This window comes from Blennius ocellaris, assembly GCF_963422515.1.
Source record: "Blennius ocellaris genome assembly, chromosome: 4".
In the NCBI taxonomy this organism is placed as follows: domain Eukaryota; kingdom Metazoa; phylum Chordata; class Actinopteri; order Blenniiformes; family Blenniidae; genus Blennius; species Blennius ocellaris.
In genome coordinates, this window is record NC_137653.1 from 12048789 (window position 1) to 12067774 (window position 18986).

Below are 18986 nucleotides of genomic sequence, written 5' to 3' on the forward strand. Positions count from 1 at the left end.
CTCTTTTTTTTCCAGCTTTTTAGGATTCATTCTGGCCAGAACAAAGCTTATTAGTTAAATATGTATCTGCCGCCCCTGATGTCTTCTGCAACTATATGCACCACATAGCTGCATTATATATTTGTTGCTCAATGCTGTAGTGACACTCTTCCAGCGCTTCATGGCTTCACTTTGCTTGCACAGGACTTTAGTTTATTTCTGCACCGTAAACATTAAATCAAATACCAGAGGGTGAATAATGCAATATTGCCCTTTTTGCGTGAACAATAGATTGTTGCACGGTGCAGGTGTGCCAGCTCGGCCCTGAGTTGTTCGAGAAAACTCACACTGTGGTCACAGGAGAAGCACTGGAGAGAAAAACGCTGAGCTGGTTTTGCTGTAACAGCCAGCAGGTCGGACTGAGGTGGAGATTTCACACTACTCTGCTCTGGAGCCTCACAGGTAGACGGAGGGCCGATATGGAACATGAGTTGGGGTCGCTGAGCAGCCTGGCGTGTAAAGTGAGAATCAAACGATATCACAAGGCCGTGAAACCGTGCCCATTTTTACTCGGTGATGCATTCAAATGCGGTGTAAGTTTCAGCACTCAGAGACACTACACCCAGCAATAAGGTGGAGCCTCGATTACTGGACATTGAACACTCTTTTTATAGTGTGCAGCAGGCTAATGCACATTGTTAGTATTAAAATAATCATGGGGTAAGATACAGAATCGTTCTTTCGTCTGTGTCCATAGTGTCTCGATGTTGTGGAGTTGTTAAAGTTAGAACACCACATTGCTGCAAAGTCATGAAGGCCTGAATAGTTGGAGTCTGCCTGTCTTGTTAGTCAGGCTCAGTAAATGCAGCAGCTCATTATAAATAGAAAGCAATTTCCTCCTCAGGCAGTACAGAGGGCAAAGGATTGGGGTCTCTCTACCACCAGGAGGCACAAGTGAGTAACAGGATGTAGCCAGCAGACAAATACACACATGCACACAATGATACAATAAATCCAGTCAGAAACCTGCAGTCATATTTCCATTCCTTTATTGCTTACCCCCCTTCTTCACTGCTCTTCTTCATCAAGTCATTCCACTGACCACTCCTGCACGTGACTGGCTCTCCTCTACAGCCACCTTGGGTAGAGGAGAAACCAGAGGGCATTGGCTGATAGGAAGACCGGGACATTTCTTAGTGACCTGAAGGTCGATTTAGCACGCTGTGATCACTGAGCTTGACAAACAAAAACACGACAGAAAGGTATTAGTTGATGGACTCATGAAACAAATTACGTATTCAATGTGAGGAGCAACTTTATCACAGCTGTTTTGAGCCCTTTGTCAGTGAGTCCTCTGGAAGAGGTGTGTGTGTGTGTGTTAAACACACACACATGCTGGTAACACACTGTTTTACCAGCATTTCTGACATCAGGGAGGCACCGAGAGGGAAATGAAAACAAAAACGGCTTACCATTGAAGAAATCAATAATGTAATAATGGCATATGATGTAAAAGCAATTATTATGTTAATTGTGTCAATTGTCAAATGTTATGAAGCCAATAATGTATTAATTTTCCAGTAGTTTAATAATATATATGAACCAGTATCAGGACATTTTGCTAACAATTTATTACAAGTGCCATTAAAATGATGATTAGAAAATGTAATAACTGCAGCCAATAATCTTATGGTGTATTAATAAGATGGCATTTCTTGAAAACAAATCTTTTTTTAATTTGTTTTTCTCCCAAGTGCCAATCAGAATTAAATTTAGTTGAAGTCATTGTCATCATATTCATCCATCATGTACACAAATGATCGTATTTATAACATTATTGACTTTATTACATTGAAAACGGTAAAAATTATCTTACTATTGTCCCTTATTACATTATTGGTGACTACATATCATGGCTACAGCCAAGTGCCATGAAATAGACAACACGTTGGTTACTGAGAGAACAATTAAAACAAAAAAAATCAGCCAAACACAAACAGTGGTCCTGTTTACCTCTACTGCAGTTGAGTGTAATCTTTGTTCTATAGAAAGTGCATTCGCAATACCACTGTGGGCATTGTGAATGTTTTCTGTTTGAATTGTCCGTCAACCTCTTAATTATTGAGACTTGAGACCAAAAATAAAATACATTTGTTCACATCGTGTTGAATGGTCACAGGATGGCGTAATGCTCTCGTCTGCACACAAAAACATCTGCATATGATTGCGCAACCACATCTTTTATCATCATGGCAGATCACAGTACTTTTTGTAAAAGGCAACATTTAATTGAATAAAGAAATAGAGCAAATTAGATTTCCCCCCACTTTAATCACTAAAAAAAGACTCAACTTCCCCAGTGACATAATTAGGTATTTTCAAAGCTTGGTGAGTTTTCTCCCACATTTAAAGACCGGCACACATTACATTAACAAACACATTTAATGGTCTGATGGTTTGTGTGAAAAAGGTGACCGGAGGACGAGTCTGAATTATTGTTTCAGTCTGCCAGTGGGACAAACAATCAAAACCACCCTGCCTTTGGCTTAAGGTCATCACTGACTTATCTATCTGGGACTCAACACCACAGGCATCTTCTGCTGAACATAGCTGAGCAAAACAATGACCTTTTCCTGGTGAGTATGATTCATACGTCGTATCGTTTGTATGACAACATGCAGGGAATGGCATCTGAGGTCTCAGGTAGTGTCCGTGCCCATATGGGTGGTATTGCACAACACCGGGGCCGGAGAGCGATTTATTTTACCGGGGACAAAAGAACACAAACACGTAAAGACTATTATGTCCACGCACGGTCCGACAAAGAGGTCATTTGGACTCCAGCAGAGAACTCACAGTTTGAGTCAGTCTCACATTTAAGCGGTGAGAAAAGTGAGCATGTCAGCATTTTAGTCTTTTTTTCAACTGTTCACAAACAATGTCATCTTTCACTTTTAATTATTCTTGTGCAGCAAGATTTAAAATGCAACAACAGAAAGCAGCAGACTTCAGTGCTTCAATTTAAACGGGTCAAATGCCAATAAGCATTATCTGGCAGTAATTTCCAGCTATGGCTTCACATACACCACTGAGTAACTAATCAACAATTTGCCATCATTTATCACTTGAAGATTGCACAGTCTGAGTGGATGTGCACAATTTAACACCAACTTAAGTAAACTTGTATTCACACACAGCACAACAGGTTAAAACCAAGCAGTCACACAGAGTAGTGTCACACTAACACGTCACAAGTGAAATGTGCATCCTGTGATCAACTATCAACAACAAAGAAGGCATTTCTGATGTAAATATGTACCAACAACTATCCTCGTGCCAAACCGCTGACCCGAAGCCAAGGCCTGTTGACTGATCACAGCTATCAAACGCTTCAGTGTGACAACATGCCACACACAAGAGAGGCATCCAGTGCTTCTTGTCAAACAAAATCTGAAGCACAACACAGCAGAGTTTCATTTGTTTATTCTATTATTTATTATTATTTCATTACGTTTTCAATCTTTCTATTTGACCTCATATTTCACTGAATAAAGTGAATTTTGCACATTCTCTTTTTTGCTTTTCCAGCTAACTTTAAGGCTACAGAGGCTTGTTTTGATACTAATATTAGAGATGTGTAGATGTAACATTCTATGTTTACCATAATCATCTTCCTCAGTTTCGCACTCCCTAAATCAATATTTGACACAGTCACTGATAGATTTTCTCATGGATTAATGAAAGCCTGCCAATGTGTGCAGTTTACCTTTGTTACACTTGCATGAAAAGTGTGTTACTTCTGTTTGGCAGCAACTTGCAAACCAAACCAATAAAATATTTTTTCAATGCATTTCCCAATGTTGGAGCGCAAGTCCTACTTCTTGAGTCAGTGTTCATTCCTCATGATCTGCGTCAGCAAAATGAAAACAAGCATAAACTGGCCATCATGTGTTTTTATATGTATGCCTCTTGACCTTGTCCAGAATTGTGGTTTAACAAAAATGGGATAAAGGAGATACGTTAATGGATGAAGAGGATGACATGTAGACTTGTAGTATGTGAGAAGTCAACTAAGGTTCATATGTCAACGTCTTGGCTGCGTGTTCGGTTGCAGAGGAGTGTGATGTGTTCATGTGTGTGGCAATCAACCATCTGGCTCTGTGTGTGTGTGTGTGTGTGTGTGTGCGTGCGTGCGTGCGTGCGTGCGTGCGTGCGTGCGTGCGTGCGTGCGTGCGTGTGTGTGTAGAATGGCTGGCACAAGCAGTAACGTCTGGACCGTGGACTCCCATAGAGATGATTGTAGAAGTATGTGTTTAGTCACTTAACGTAACTGCTCATTTGTGGCTCACACTAGCTCTGTCCCTGCTTGTTATCGTGTGTGTTTGTGTGTGTGTGTGTGTGTGTGTGTGTGTGTGTGTGTGTGTGTGTGTGTGTGTGTGTGTGTGTGTGTGTGTGTGTGTGTGTGTGTGTGTGTGTGTGTGCGTCAGACAGCAATAGAGAGTGTAAACAGGGAGTCAGAGCTGTGTTAATACAATCTGAATGTGCAGCCACGATCATGAACAACTGTAATTGCAGGTGCGTCACATGGGTTTTCCAACAGGTTGTTGTCACATCCTATACACCCCTGAGTACTGCAGCACTCCGATTTCCATCCATTCATCCACCTTTCATTTCGCTTTATTCAGTTCAGGGTCACAGGAACTTGGATCCGATCCTTTCCTGATATACTGATGCTCTGCTTGTGTTTTGGTATATTAAACCAACTCTGGTGGCTTATTTTAGGTCGACTTATTACATTTAAAAAGAGTGTCTCCCATCTGAGGTCACTTCTTCACATGGGCAACGGATTTATAGAAATAGATACACAAACTTGTCAAGTCATGTCACTTGGCTCGTGGCAAGCTCAGTGCCTTTCGTACAGGATGTTCCCTTATTCCTACATGAGATATCACTGAACCATCCTTCATGCTTCTTCACGTACTGAAACAAGGTTTTCATCACGACATGGAGCCACTTTTTATTCCACCCTATTATCAAATCCTCACTGCACCACATTTGGCAACTCAGGTGGAATTTTTTTTGGACAATAATATGAATTTGTCCCTCCAAAATGCAGAGACTACTGGATAATGCGTATCTGCATTTTGTTCATACACAACTGTCACATAGTAGCTGTGTACGGGTACATAGCTATGAACAGAACTGGAGCTCCAACAATGAATTACACCCAGAGAAGCTTTGGTGACTTTGCTAATAAACCAGGTCTTCAAACTTTGGAAGTCTATTTACAACCTCAGCAGAGTCGCTCACACGCACTCGGTACAGGTCAGGATGTGTTGCGCACGTCTGCTAAAAAAAAAAAAAAAAAAATCCCACTCCGACACTTTTGTTGCACGCGTCCTGATCTCTGACAGCTGGAGCATTTCTAGTAACAAAAGGGACTACATTTGTACCAGTATCTCAGCGACTATCGTGAAACTTGTGCACCTCACCTGACATTCCTGTGGGATGTTTTCTTTCTTGTGAAGACATTCTCCCTGGGAGTGTGAGTGTAGTAAAGATGACCTGCACTTGCGTTATACTTGGCAGAGGGACATCGACATCCACACACAAATCAAGCCCACCTCCATAGTCCTTTACACAGTCATGCATGCACACGAGCAGAGCTATGTAGGTAGATCAAGGACAGACCATAAAAAACAGATGCATTATTTTGTTTCATGTCATGTTGAAGACAAAAACATTTCTCTGATATCAATGTTGCTTCTTCTCCACTTGAGAGGAGAACGAGACAAGATCAGGATCAAAGTGCTGCGTTTGAACACTAAATATATAGTAAATTAAGCAAATCCACATTTTGTGTTTTGGCAAAAATGCCAACGTGCTGAACATGTGTTGGAGCTTATAAAAAGATGCTCAAGATAAACACAAGCCCCATGCATACCACACACTTGAGCAGCCATCCCAATATAGACTGCACACTGAAGCCCACTTATTTACCGCGCAAACCTGCAGGAGTAGGCGGTGAAGAAGCACTAAATGCTGGCTGCCCTCACCCCTCTGGCATGGCTGGATGGCACTGACTGATCCATACAGACAAGGGAAGGAAAGAGATGTGATGGGAGAATGGGGGAGGGCGATAGCAGCAGAGTGAGAATATACGTCCACTCAATGAGTGCAGAATCAGATCCAGAACGACAGTGTGATGTTTCTGTGGCACTCAGGAGATGTCTGCTCTACAACTGTCCCATGGCTGCTAACTGGAGGGAGCGTGTGTTTGCGTCGATGCCATGTTGGGTGCTGGGTTGCATTGACGTTGGTATTATGGCTTGTTGTTTGTTGTGTTTGCTCTGCATGTAAGCGCTCTGGCCGCACACAGATATCAAACATGCATGATGTCACTGTGACTCATGTGACTCTGGGCTTGTCGCCACACGCTCAGATGCTCACACACGCACAGAGCGTAACAGTCAGGTGGTCATAAAATCAGAAAAACATGAAATCCACCAAAAGATTTTATCTATGTGGTTTTTGCACGTTTTTTTTTACTACACATTTGAAAGATTTGAGACTTGTTCATTATCTCTGATAATAAACATTTAAATGAGTGAATATTTAAATTAAATACAAAGCTGGAACCATAACTGGCCTGTCTTTTAGCGTTTTCATTTCATTCAGCCTTTCTTTACAGTGTAACCTGGTTGGCTTTGAAACTTCATTACTTATAAGACTTTTAGATTTATTAATGACTCTTAGATGTGCAGCTTCTCAGCTTTGAATCAGAACATGTACCTTCACTTAAATTCACAATTTTGTCAGCTTTGCGTATGTTTACTTGAGTTGCCCTCCTCTTATCGTAGATGATTTCTGCTTTTGAAATGTTTTCATAGTTTGTCTGTGGGGGAGACAGGGTAAGGTTAACCCACTGTGCTTTAGTGTAAGGTGGGTCATCTTTATCTAATTTACTGCATAATATTTTGCTGTTGAATGTTTCTTTAATGTGAATCTGAAGTGATTGTAATAGACCTGGCTGCTGATTTCAAACTGTGCATTGTTGCTTCAACCATACCTTTAAAAGAGAAGTCAAGACAGAATAAAATACTGTTTGGTCAAATATCTCTGCTTGTGTGGACAAGATCTCCATGAGGTGCCGTCGTCATGCAGCTTTCAGCATCCATGACTGTCACTGTGAACTGCTTTTATCCTTTTATCGCTTCTAAGATGTAGCAGCTAAGAGCGTCTATAGTTTGTACGGACTTATTTCTATGGCTGTCAGAGTTAAATCAGCTTCAGCAAACATAGAATTGCAAATCGTCACAGAATGTGCCTGAAAACAGTGAACAAATAACCATCAGCACGAAGATGAGACTGAATGAATAAATGAAGGCACAGGGGGCCTCTTGCTGTCTCAGACACTGATTGTTGTGGGAACACATATTCCCAACATATGACAGTAATATTGCTATGCATTTTACTCCAAAGGTGAAAATGCCTGTACCTCCGAGTACACCAGTCATCCCTCAGTCCAAAAATGTTGTAGCTCTCAGCTCTAGAGGTTGTTGTTTACATTGTATTAATATAAATATGCAATTATAACGTATGAAGAATAGTGATTTAACTGTGGGACATGTTGCTTTATTGTCTGCTTTGTGTTTTCTTTGCCATTGTGGTGCATAAGACAGGTTACCTTGCTACTCGGCTGACTTTGCTGCTGTCCGTCTGTCTTGGTCATCTGACAATGACATGCAAGATACAGAGGTTCAGCATCCTTTATCATATAGTGAACTGAGCCCCGTGACATGAATTGAGCAGAGCTGTAGACATGAAGGTTTCCTCAGCAGCGGAGGACTCTGGGGGTTAATTCTATGGTGTCCTGCTATGCATGGGTTTGATGTTAGCGTGCATGTTAGGACCTAAACATGTGGTGCGTGTGTCTGTGTGCGTGGGTACCTGATGTATCATGCTGCGCTGTATACCAAAGAGAATATCACTGAGGGAAGTGAGCTAATTAACTGGCGATAATGTCCATATACTGTATGAAACAAGGAAAGACATTTCAGTAAGTCTCTTTACAGGACAAATAAACTAAGATGAGTCAGAGATATTTATCGCACTCCCTCAGGCCTCTTTCCTCGCTCTCCATCTCTCATTGTTCCTCTCCCTCTTTCTATTTCCGCTCACAGTTCAGCGTGCTGATGAGTGAATGAATTGCTGCCTAATTGCAAGGAAATGGTCATCATTTGTTATTATATTCAATATGCGTTCATGAACTAGGAAGTGGCAATCTGCATATGTAATTACTGTAGCTTGGGAAGCTAAAATTGTCCTGACAATGCTGTTTTTCAAGTCATTACAATTAATACTCAATCACTGCAGTCGATCACGTGTGAAAAAAAAAAAATCTAATCTGAATTCGCATTTTTGTGGCTCATGCCATTTCTCTGGCTGTCCTAAAAAGTTCTCATTAAACTCCATCTGATAACTGCAGCAAATTACAGCCTGTGAAAGCTGTTGGACATTATTCACTTGTGCCTTTTTGTCGCTGTCCTTTCATCCTCATACGACTCGTCCTGTCCTCGCTGCTCCCTGCAGGCTGGACATGCTCCGTCAGAGAGGCAGCAGCCCTAAGCTTTGCTCAACCTTTTACCTCAGTAACAAAGAGGCCCGCGTCTCTTATTCCGGGCTAAGTGCTCTTCACAATCTGCAGTAAACTGCAGGGAAAACAAGCCCCACAGCCCACAGCTCTCCTGCATTTATGGAGTCCATGGAGAACACAGAGTAGGGGATTAAAGAGTCCCTCAGGCAGATGAGGCTAGTATGTATAACATAACGTGCGTGCATTTGCGTCCATTGTGTCATCCATAATAAAAGCTAAACTCCTACCTGCCATGTCTTTAGTGTGGTTTTCCACTGATGGACAGAGATTTTGATCGCCGACCCATGTGGAGAGTTCATTCTGAGCTGCCTCATGCATAAAGGATGAATCGAGGGCCTCCTCACTGGTTTTGCATCTCGGGGGAGGTCCCGGAACTGTCCTGAACAGGCTGAGTCACCTTTAGTGCATCCAGTTTCTCACACATCTCACTGCGCTAAAGTGCACGTAGCACCTTCGTCTGGCGAAGTGTGCCTCCGTTGTCCACTTCCCTCCCGGTCGACCTCAACCTGACGGCTTAATGTTCCTGTGTTCTCTGTGCCTTTCAAACACCCGGAGAAAGACGCACTGCTGAGTTACATCACTGGTTCTAATCTCTCCGCAACCCTCTAAAAACAGACATTTTATTCAGAGTGTGTTTGTCCCTTTTTTAACCTCTGCGTCGCTCTCACACATTCACCCCATCCTCGGTTGTTCGAGCTCATGAATCAGCTTCATCACCATAACACTGTTTTATCCGTTTTCTTCTCAGGATGTCTCCGTATGGCTACACTTTCTACACATTCACAATCCAAGAAAATAGCAAGAACAATATATTTGTGATCAGTTTGTTTCTGATGGAGGTTCAAAAGTTGTTTGCGTGCCATGAATAAAATCTCGTGAGCTTTTCTACATGCGACACCAAACTCAAATAAAAACACTTTCTCTTTCCAGCTTTACTTGCTCTAAAATGCTCTTGCTCATTTCATCAACATTTCTCATGCTGTCACGATTTTCACAGTACCCTGTGAATATGTGCTAAGACAAGCGCTGGAAAGTGTGTGATTTGACTGAGGTCAACACAAGGTGAACGTCGGACGCTCTGGTTGAACATGTTCATCAAAAACCTGAGCAACAGACAAAACTGCTGGTTGTTTTTCATCTTTGTCACATGAAGTATTTGATGTGGAGAAACACTTCATGTGGCCTTGTAAACTGCACTGTAAAGACAGAGAATATAATTTATGGATGTGTTTATGTAACTCTGTGTATTTGGTCAAAACACAGCTCCTGCTCATCATTTATGTGATATTTAGCTACAAACATTTCTTTCAATGCTTATTGATACGACTCTTGTATTTGTGTCTTGAATATTACAATAGGTAATAATTTCTTTTAAAGTTACAGTGTAATTGTATATTAGTGTAGTTTGTCTGATATCCGCTAACTTATACAGAAAGTGAGGTATCTTAATTGGAGTAAATAACTCTGTAAATTGACTTAGTGAAACATAGAATAAGTACTATTACCTACTGCCTTTTCTTCAGTTTGACCTACTAAGCAGGAGTTCATTTTGCATCTATAATCATTTTAAATGATTTGATGAAAGAATGTATTATTAGCTGAGTACTAGCATCTTTTAAAGCACCACAAGTTGTTTCTCAACTATGTCCTGGATTGTTTCCTACTGTTGTTGACATTGGTGGTTTTACCCACTACAGAGCTGGCTTAAAAACATAGTTCTTTATCTAATCATTTTGTGGGATTTTTGCAAGAGTAATGTCTTGTCAGTCAGTGTTTGTGTCTGACTGTATGCTGCCAAAAGTTGTACCTCATTAATCCCACGCTCACACTGCAATTTTTGTAATTCTGCTTCATTCTTATCATTAAATGTGTTTTGTTTTTGTGTGTCTACAGGAAACCGTTGAGTATGCCTTCCTCATCATTTTCACAATTGAGACCTTTCTGAAGATCATTGCTTATGGTTTGGTGATGCACCAGAATGCTTACGTGAGAAATGGCTGGAACATGCTGGATTTCGTCATTGTTGTAATAGGGTAAGTCCTTCATTTCATTCATTACATACGTGTCTAAAGGAATTTGATATCCGACTGTGAATAAACTTATTCTTAATCCTGTCAGTGACTCTGGAACTAACTTATTGTTCGTGGTGAAGAAACTTCCACACCAAAGCTCTACTGTTGGAGATTGTTGGACTTTCTAATTACATTCAAAAAATAATTGGCGGAAGCATTTACTCACTGCACATTTGTTGACAATTTTACTGCCTTGAAAACAAAATAAATCCGGGTAGCCTGAATATAATCATAGTCATAACAGGTTTAACTGTTTGCTGACCTGCATCCGGCCTTTCACGGTTACTAGGTATGTTTAGACTTGTCAGGTTTTGTCGAATTGAATCAGATCCTGCTGCATTAGCCTCTAATTTAGATGTGAATGATGCCATTTGATTGTGATTTGCGCCAAAAAAGTGGATCAAGTGGACTGATTTTAAAGGCCAGTCTCTGTTTGACTCTAAATATATTGTGGTACTGTTGTAAATACGTTTGAAGGCAGTTTGAATACAATCAGTTTTTGGTGAGTCGTTTGGTCGCTGTTAAAAATCCCATCACTGTATTCACTATGGCGTGATGTTTAGATGTGTGTAAAGGTTCCCCAGATTCAGTCTGGCTTAGGCTTGAGGGCCTTTTTGTGTGGCGTTTGCATGTTCCTCCCTGTGCACATGTGGTTTTTCTCCCAGTTTTCAGCTTTTCTCACACAGAGTAAATACATTCATTTGAAGTTTGAGGGTTTTCTAAAGGTGTGTGAGATTTCATTATGGAATGATCTGATGGGTGGTCTGTTGTTGAAACGTTAATGCGTTCGAGTCAAGCTTTTTCTCTTTTGTTTATATCATTTGATCAAGAGAAGAGTAACAAGTAAGAGAAGTATAAACAAAGGCCGTGTTTACTTGGATTTGATTTTAGGGTTTTACATGATGACTTATTTTATTTCTCAATAAAGAAATCCTTTGCGATGTTAAAGTTACTGAAGCTTCTGCTCCTAGTGGCCAAGTGCTAATAGAGACCCTCGTACACCCACAGCATATGACCCAGAAAAGACACAGAGAATAAATCAGAGCTTTACCACCACTGGAGTGACTCACCATCTCTCCATACTTCATCTCTTCTGCAACACTCCCGCCCATCTTTCCCTTTCTCCTCTCCTCTCTCTGACTGTCTTTTGCTCACACTCTCACATCCTGCTCTGCTTTGTCTCTGCAGCTCACTCTGATTAGTGCCCCCTTTCATTTTCATATTTTGCATGGTCTATGCCTGACACCTCCCCACTTCACTCTGCCTTCTTTCTCCCACAGAATCTCCTTTAGCCTTATCTATTTTCTCAATCTCCTTTCTCCTCTGTCTCCTTCCTCTCTATCTCTCCTCCCTCTAGCTCTCCTTCAATACGCACAGTCCAGTGGGTAGCTGGGTCAAATCTCCATCTCGGTGCTGCATGCAGGGTTGATCTGCCATGCAGTCAGATGCAGAGACGGCTGGCTCCGCTATGATGAGTGACTGTTGCTGCTAAATCACTGAAATGACACACACGAAAAAATCTTCCCCGTGTGTGACGTTAAAACAGAGCTTGAAAAGGTTCTCAAACAACCAAATGAATCTGCCAAAAGTCAGAGTTTAGTCCTCTTTTCAATAGACTTCAATGTGTGTTTGTGTGTCGTATATTAATTGGTTTGCTATAGGTCATTTAATGGTTACATAGAAGGATAAAAAAAAGCTGTGCTCGGTTTTATTGTAGTAAAAAGGCATCAAAATGTCACATAAATATTCAAGACAAGTCTGATATAATCTCACAATAAAAAAAATAAAAAAAATAACGAAATATAAGCGTTAAAATGGTTTGTATGTGTAAGAAAATACACTACTTGTTCTAAGCATAATTACATTTGTTAGAAATTCAGGATAGCTTAAAGTCAATGTCAAATATTTTTTTTAAACTATTCCTGGATTCTATTTCAGTCTTGTCCCCGCTGAATGCATACGTCTCATAACTACAGCTCCTGGACCCTTTTCAATTCAAAAGCTACCACATAGTGCCCATTTGCTAGCTAATATTCACCTGCCAAAACCACAAAATCCTATCAGGAAGAAGGGAAAAAAAGCTTAGGAAGCCAATTTAGGTGCTGCAGGAGTGTGCTACAAGCTCAAAAATACAAAGTGAAGATGGAGAAAAGAGGACCTTCTCCTTGGATGTTTGGATGTGTTATCGGCCCCTGTTGTTTCATTTCAGTTGTAAATGGCATTCAAATGATTGGCTGGATTAAAATACTTTGTGTTGGGTGTGATTCACGCACAACATGACTGAGAACATGTATATATTTAGATGACAAGTTAACTCAGTTTGAATAATAGATTTGCTGTATTGCTTGATTTAGGCCATTTTAATAATCAAAGTTACTATTAAATTTATATTTTCAAAAACTCATTCATGGTCAAACATCTTTTGATGTCATTTTAATATAAATCTGACCAGTTAACTAAAAAACTGTGAAAGTAACCACCTGGTAAATCTGAAGCACCCTTCAATAAATTACAGAAAAAAGAATAAAAGAGTGAACTGAGTTGAGCGATATACGTGTTGTTGGTTTTAGCAGAAGCTGAAACTCAGCCCAAAGTTTTGAAAGTTCAAAGTAATCATTAAAAAAAAAAGCCCTAAAGCTCTCAAGTGTTCACGTTCACAATGTCACATCCATAAATTCAAAATAAACTGAATAAAATACTGTGAAAAACCATGAGTGTGACCACCAGTAATCAGCTCTTCATATGAATATATATATATGTATACCGACATAACTATGTAACTTATTATTGTTTATGGATGCCACCATCTATCTGAAATGTCTTATGAAGTTTGACATAATGTAAAATTTGGGACTTGGGTGACTAAATTTGTGCTGTTTCTGAAAGAGGATCTTTAAAGATGACAGCTCTAATGTATTTTGTCTGGTCTGCAGCTTTAAGATCGGCATTTCGATTTATCCAAATCGTCCCTCCCAGCAAATTTTACCTTGGTTACATTAAAATAAATCTGCGGCAGTGCTGACTTTGTTGCGGGCAGAAGCAGAGATTCTGAGAAAATTCCTGCTTTATAAAATCCGAATCGGCGGGAAAGAAACCTGCTGAGTTACTTTTACCAAAGTGGTTCTTCTGAATTGTGTTCACTGAAAATGTGTCGATATGTGAAGGGGGGCTTTCTTCATGGGTTGACTGGATGACTAATGAAACCCCCAGTGGCGGGCGGTCAGTCTTACAGCTGTGACTCAGTATAACATAAGTCAGAGCAGACTGTGCTTAAAGGCCATCAGAAGTCCTTCCAGCCCCTATCGGCAGCATCGTTCACTGCTTTCAGTCGGCAGCTTTGATGTGATGTGTTGAGATGATTTTCCCTCCTGGCTAGGTGAAGGATGTCTAACTGACTGTGATGAAGTGTCCTCTTCCATGGTGAGAGATTCGTTCACTGTTGATTTCACTTGGTGACCACAGTATAGAGTGGCTATTGTGGTGCATTTGTGAGCAGTTTGCATTGGTTTTGTTTGCATATTGAAACTCGGCATTGAGCCAGATGCTTTGTTGTGCTGCTATTTCAGCGTTGCCTCCGGCGTCACACCGAGAAGATTTACAGTACGCTGCACTGTCACTGTATGTAACTGAATAAATAACTCTAAATTATAGTTTGGTCCTGAAATAGACTTCTTATATACTTAATTATTCAACACCTTATCTACTTATAAACCTTTATAGTGATTATGCGTAAAAAGTCGGGTCGATTATAAGAAAATACCATATTTCCCAGAGCATAGGTCACACCTGAGTGGTAGTCACATGACACATCTGTTACGTAAAATAGTGTTGTTCAAAGTGAAAAAGATGCCTACATCTTTCGTTGCACATATGTAATTGCACCATCAATAAGCCTCAGCCAGCAATTTCTGTTCTTCCAGCTCCGGTCTATTAAGTCTTCTTACGTCTTTTTTCCATCTCAGCAACAGTTTCCTCTGGTCTTCAACCAGTCCCTCGCAAGTCACACGGAGACTCCAAGCTGTATTTCTGTGGCTCTCCTTCCATTTGCAGCATATTTTATAACTTAATAGTTTGAATTCTGCCATGTAGGCTTTTATTTTTAGCGACAGTGTGTTTGCGGTCTGTTGAATGTGGTATTAATGGAGGTTTTTGGAACAAAAACACTGTGACAGCATTAAGTTATCATAGAGTGCCACTCCTTGGTGTATGTACCTGTGTGTGTGTGTGTGTGTGTGTGTGTGTGTGTGTGTGTGTGTGTGTGTGTGTGTGTGTGTGTGTGTGTGTGTGCGTGCGTGCGTGCGTGCGTGCGTGCGTGCGTGCGTGCGTGATGTGCATCACATTGAGTTTCTAATATATGGTGCTCGATCAGTCAAACAACTCAAAGAAAATGTGAATAATATATAATTATTGTAACATACATTTTAATCTTGACTGTTCTTGTGCTATTCCTTATAAGTAAATGCAAAATGTATTATGTGATACAAAGCGAATAACTCTCAGATCAAGTACAACATGTAGTCTCATGCACATTTTGGTTGACGTCTGAGTTCCTGAAGAAAAACCTGACTTTGGGTTTCTTTGTCTACTGAAACAGACTCTTCAGTGTTGTTTTGGAGCTTTTGACCAAAGATGAGAAGGTAGAAGGCGACGGACACAGTAGCCATCCGTCGATGCACGGGCATGGGGGCAAACCTGGTGGATTTGATGTTAAAGCCCTTCGAGCCTTCCGTGTGCTGCGACCCCTGCGGCTGGTCTCAGGAGTACCCAGTGAGTACAAACAACTTATAGGCTCCACGATCCAGGCTTCACCGCAAAGTGCAGAAGATCAGCGCCATGCTTTCTGGATATGTACACATCATATACTGATGTTAGTCCTCATGTAGGGTAACGAGTTATATATGGTAAGTCCAGATGGTGCATGTGCAGTCCCTGCGGAGCTTTTAATAAAAACATTTTTTTAAACATCTATGCAACATCTCTATCAGCTCCCAGGGGGCGTTTGCCTCTGACTGTTATAAACACACTTACACAAACACTTCTGACATATTTAGAAAATATATGTGATTTCGAGATAGTTGTGAAACTCTTATCCAATTCATACAAAAAATATTTGTTGTATTCAAGGTAAAATTAAAACATTACACTCTCAATTCTCACATATGCAATGTACTGTAAATCAAGATCTTCCTGCAATCAAAAATAAATGAATAACCCATTAAAAGAGCCGTGATTACAGTTCTAAAGAAAACAATTATTGTTGGGTTTTTTTTACACTTGACTGCACTTCCACAATTTAAATATTGAGTATTAAGATTTGATGAAGGTAAATGCATCTGGTGATTTGTATTTTGTTTTCTTGATCTGTGAATTGCAGTCAGCCAGGCTCTCTATAAAGTGTTTATTTCCCCTCTTTTCCCAGGTTTACAGGTGGTGTTGAACTCCATCATTAAAGCCATGGTTCCTCTCCTGCACATTGCCCTCCTGGTCTTGTTTGTCATTATCATCTATGCTATTATCGGCCTGGAGCTTTTCATCGGTAAAATGCATGCAACCTGCTATCTACCTGGAGCAGGTAAGCACACTGATCTGTCTTTTACATGTGAGTCAAACTGGTCACTTGACCTGTGCTGTATGGAGCAAATATGTGGCAAAAACACTTTGTTTTCATATCAATGTAGCCTGACTTTAGGAGGGTTGGGTTTTATTCCCCCCCAACATCCATTTCCCCCTCTATGAATAAAAGTATGTAGCTAATCTCTGTATAAAGTCATTACTGTTTTACTGTGTTAGTTACGGAAACTGTATTATAGAAAACTCACACAGCCAGAGGGAGAACTTGCAAACTTCACTCAGAAAATCCCTCACGTGGTGCCCAACCAAGGTCTTTTTCTTTTGCCATGAGGCGAGAGTGCTGACAATTTTCATAATGAAAAATGGCCACTCTTACTCTGCAACTTTACTAAAAGTGTGCCATTGAAACTATAATCCAGGGAAGGTCTTTGTTTCTTTCTCTCTCTGTAGTTATATCAGTAAAAACCAAAACATTTTTAAATGAAATTGCAATTTTCAGTTGATCACCCATGTCACAATCACCTATGTTTGTATAAGATGTTTGGCTGTTTCTCTGCAAAATGACTATTTTATAATATTCAATTCTCATTAAACTTTCATACAGGTATAGAAAGATGCATTATGTTGTACTTTGCTGTATATCAAATCATTATTGGCTATAAATAACAATTATGATAACATTTACAGTTTACTTAATGCTGAATGAAGAAAACATGCATGTTTTAAATTGCCTTTTTGGATGTTTTTTGTTTGTTTGTTTGTTCGTTTTTTCATTCACTCAGTCTGATGACGTGAAACTCTCTGTGCGTATAGATGTGATAGCAGAAGAGGAACCAGCTCCATGTGCGATCTCAGGGCATGGGCGCCAGTGCAACAACGGCACAGATTGCAGGGAAGGCTGGCAGGGTCCCAATGGTGGCATCACCAACTTTGACAACTTTCTGTTTGCCATGCTGACAGTGTTTCAGTGTATCACTATGGAGGGCTGGACGGACGTGCTGTACTGGGTGAGTCTCTCGCCGGGTAACCTGCGACTGTCACATGCCTTCAGCTTTGCATGTCCCCTCAAATCAGACGCACAACAATGAAATGAGACTGACGTTCTGATGATGAAGTTGCTGATAACTTCCCGAGGCGGCTCTTAGCGCTCCGATCACATTGATCCCACATTGATTTATTGAATGCATTGCACAGTTCATCTCACAGAATACGCTAACTCGCCACTCAGTAACCTTCATGATTTGCGCGTCTTTAAACACACCTTACCTGTGATCTGCGTTTCTCTTCTGAACAGTTTCTGTCTTTAACAGCTTATTTCACTTTTTTTCTTCCTTCTTCATTCCTCCTTTCTTTCCCCTCCTCTCCTTCTTCTGTGGTGATTGGGTGTTTCTCCAGATGAACGATGCTATGGGCTTTGAGCTTCCATGGGTGTACTTTGTCAGTCTTGTGATCTTCGGCTCCTTTTTCGTTCTTAACCTGGTTTTGGGTGTGTTGAGCGGGTAAGCACCTTCTTTTCTTTGCAGACAGAGAACTTCTGCTTGGCCGCAGGCCGGAGGTTCTCTGTTTTTATACGTGTTTGTTTCTGTTAACCAGCTCCTTTCGGCTCCCTGTAGGTCAATGACGCCATCGGATGGGAAACGCCGTGGATTTATTTTGTCAGCTTGATTATACTGGGCTCCTTTTTCGTGTTGAACCTTGTGTTAGGTGTGCTGAGTGGGTAAGAGTCAAGGTGTGCGGTGGATTTGGTCTGCTGTGTGCAACGTGTGTCCACTGTAGATTTTCGGTTTGTAGTGCACTCTGAAACTGCTTTCTGCTTCACCTTGAATTGTGCTTTGCACTTTCCAACGTCAATCATCCATTGACCTGGTATGATGCCCTGCAGAGTTCATGTTTGGTGCTGAAAGGTCACCAAGAATTTTTCTTCCATTAGAGCCCTGAAACTTTGCAACACTCTTTTTTTTTTTTTTTTTAATGCTCACTGGTTGACTTTCTTCACATTTTTAATGGACTTTACCAGGATTAAAAATTTTGTAGTCATTATGTGTGTAACTATAGTTTTTTTTTACTCTTGCTAGGTACTGTTTACCTGGGGAAGATAAATCAGTTTCAGTCCCTCGGTTCCATAGACGCACAGATCCTGACAACCATTTTTAAAAATACTTTTTAAAAAAAACGTACGGAAACTGCAGCGTGATCCCCCCCCCCCCCCCCCCCCAACACCCCATCCTCATCCCACCCAACCTCCTGAGAGAGAAATTAATCTTATTCTTCGCCCTTCACTCCCTCTGCGCTCCTAAGCTCTCTCAAACCCCAGTTTGCTTTCCCAGCTCTGTGGAGTAGTGGGGGCTGGGTATTACAGTAGAATTAGCCTTGGATGGTTGACCAGCCAGGAAAGCTTGATTTCTAAACAGCCAGCGAGGTTAATATAATTGTTGTGTCCGGCACTTTTGCAGTCCATCTTGGCTGTTTTGAGAATGACATAATCCATCAACATCAACTGTCAAAATGCTTATTTGCTGGCTCCTGACCATCAAATGTCTTGAATTTTCTTGGCACATATTTCCGACTCCCAAGAAAGTGATACCCTACTTATTTATTTTTAATAGCAGCAAAAATTCATTACCTCTATAATACATTGTGTGTTTTCCTGCCGTCTACTGGACCCTCACGTATAGTAATTTCCACACTGGCTGCCTTGTATAATCTCG

The 18986-nt window shown here is 40.8% G+C and overlaps 1 protein-coding gene across 1 annotated transcript in view; it reads left to right on the plus strand.

Annotated features, from left to right (window-relative positions):
• Positions 1-18986, plus strand: part of cacna1da (calcium channel, voltage-dependent, L type, alpha 1D subunit, a) — a gene marked incomplete at both ends in the record, with an annotated part of 53288 nt that overhangs the window by 4126 nt on the left and 30176 nt on the right. Inside the window, 5 exons of the mRNA XM_080495886.1 lie at positions 10529-10668; positions 15302-15474; positions 16127-16279; positions 17092-17285; positions 17674-17777. Of these exons, the coding sequence (XP_080352012.1) occupies positions 10529-10668; positions 15302-15474; positions 16127-16279; positions 17092-17285; positions 17674-17777 (764 nt within the window). The remainder of the gene's footprint in view (positions 1-10528; positions 10669-15301; positions 15475-16126; positions 16280-17091; positions 17286-17673; positions 17778-18986) is intronic.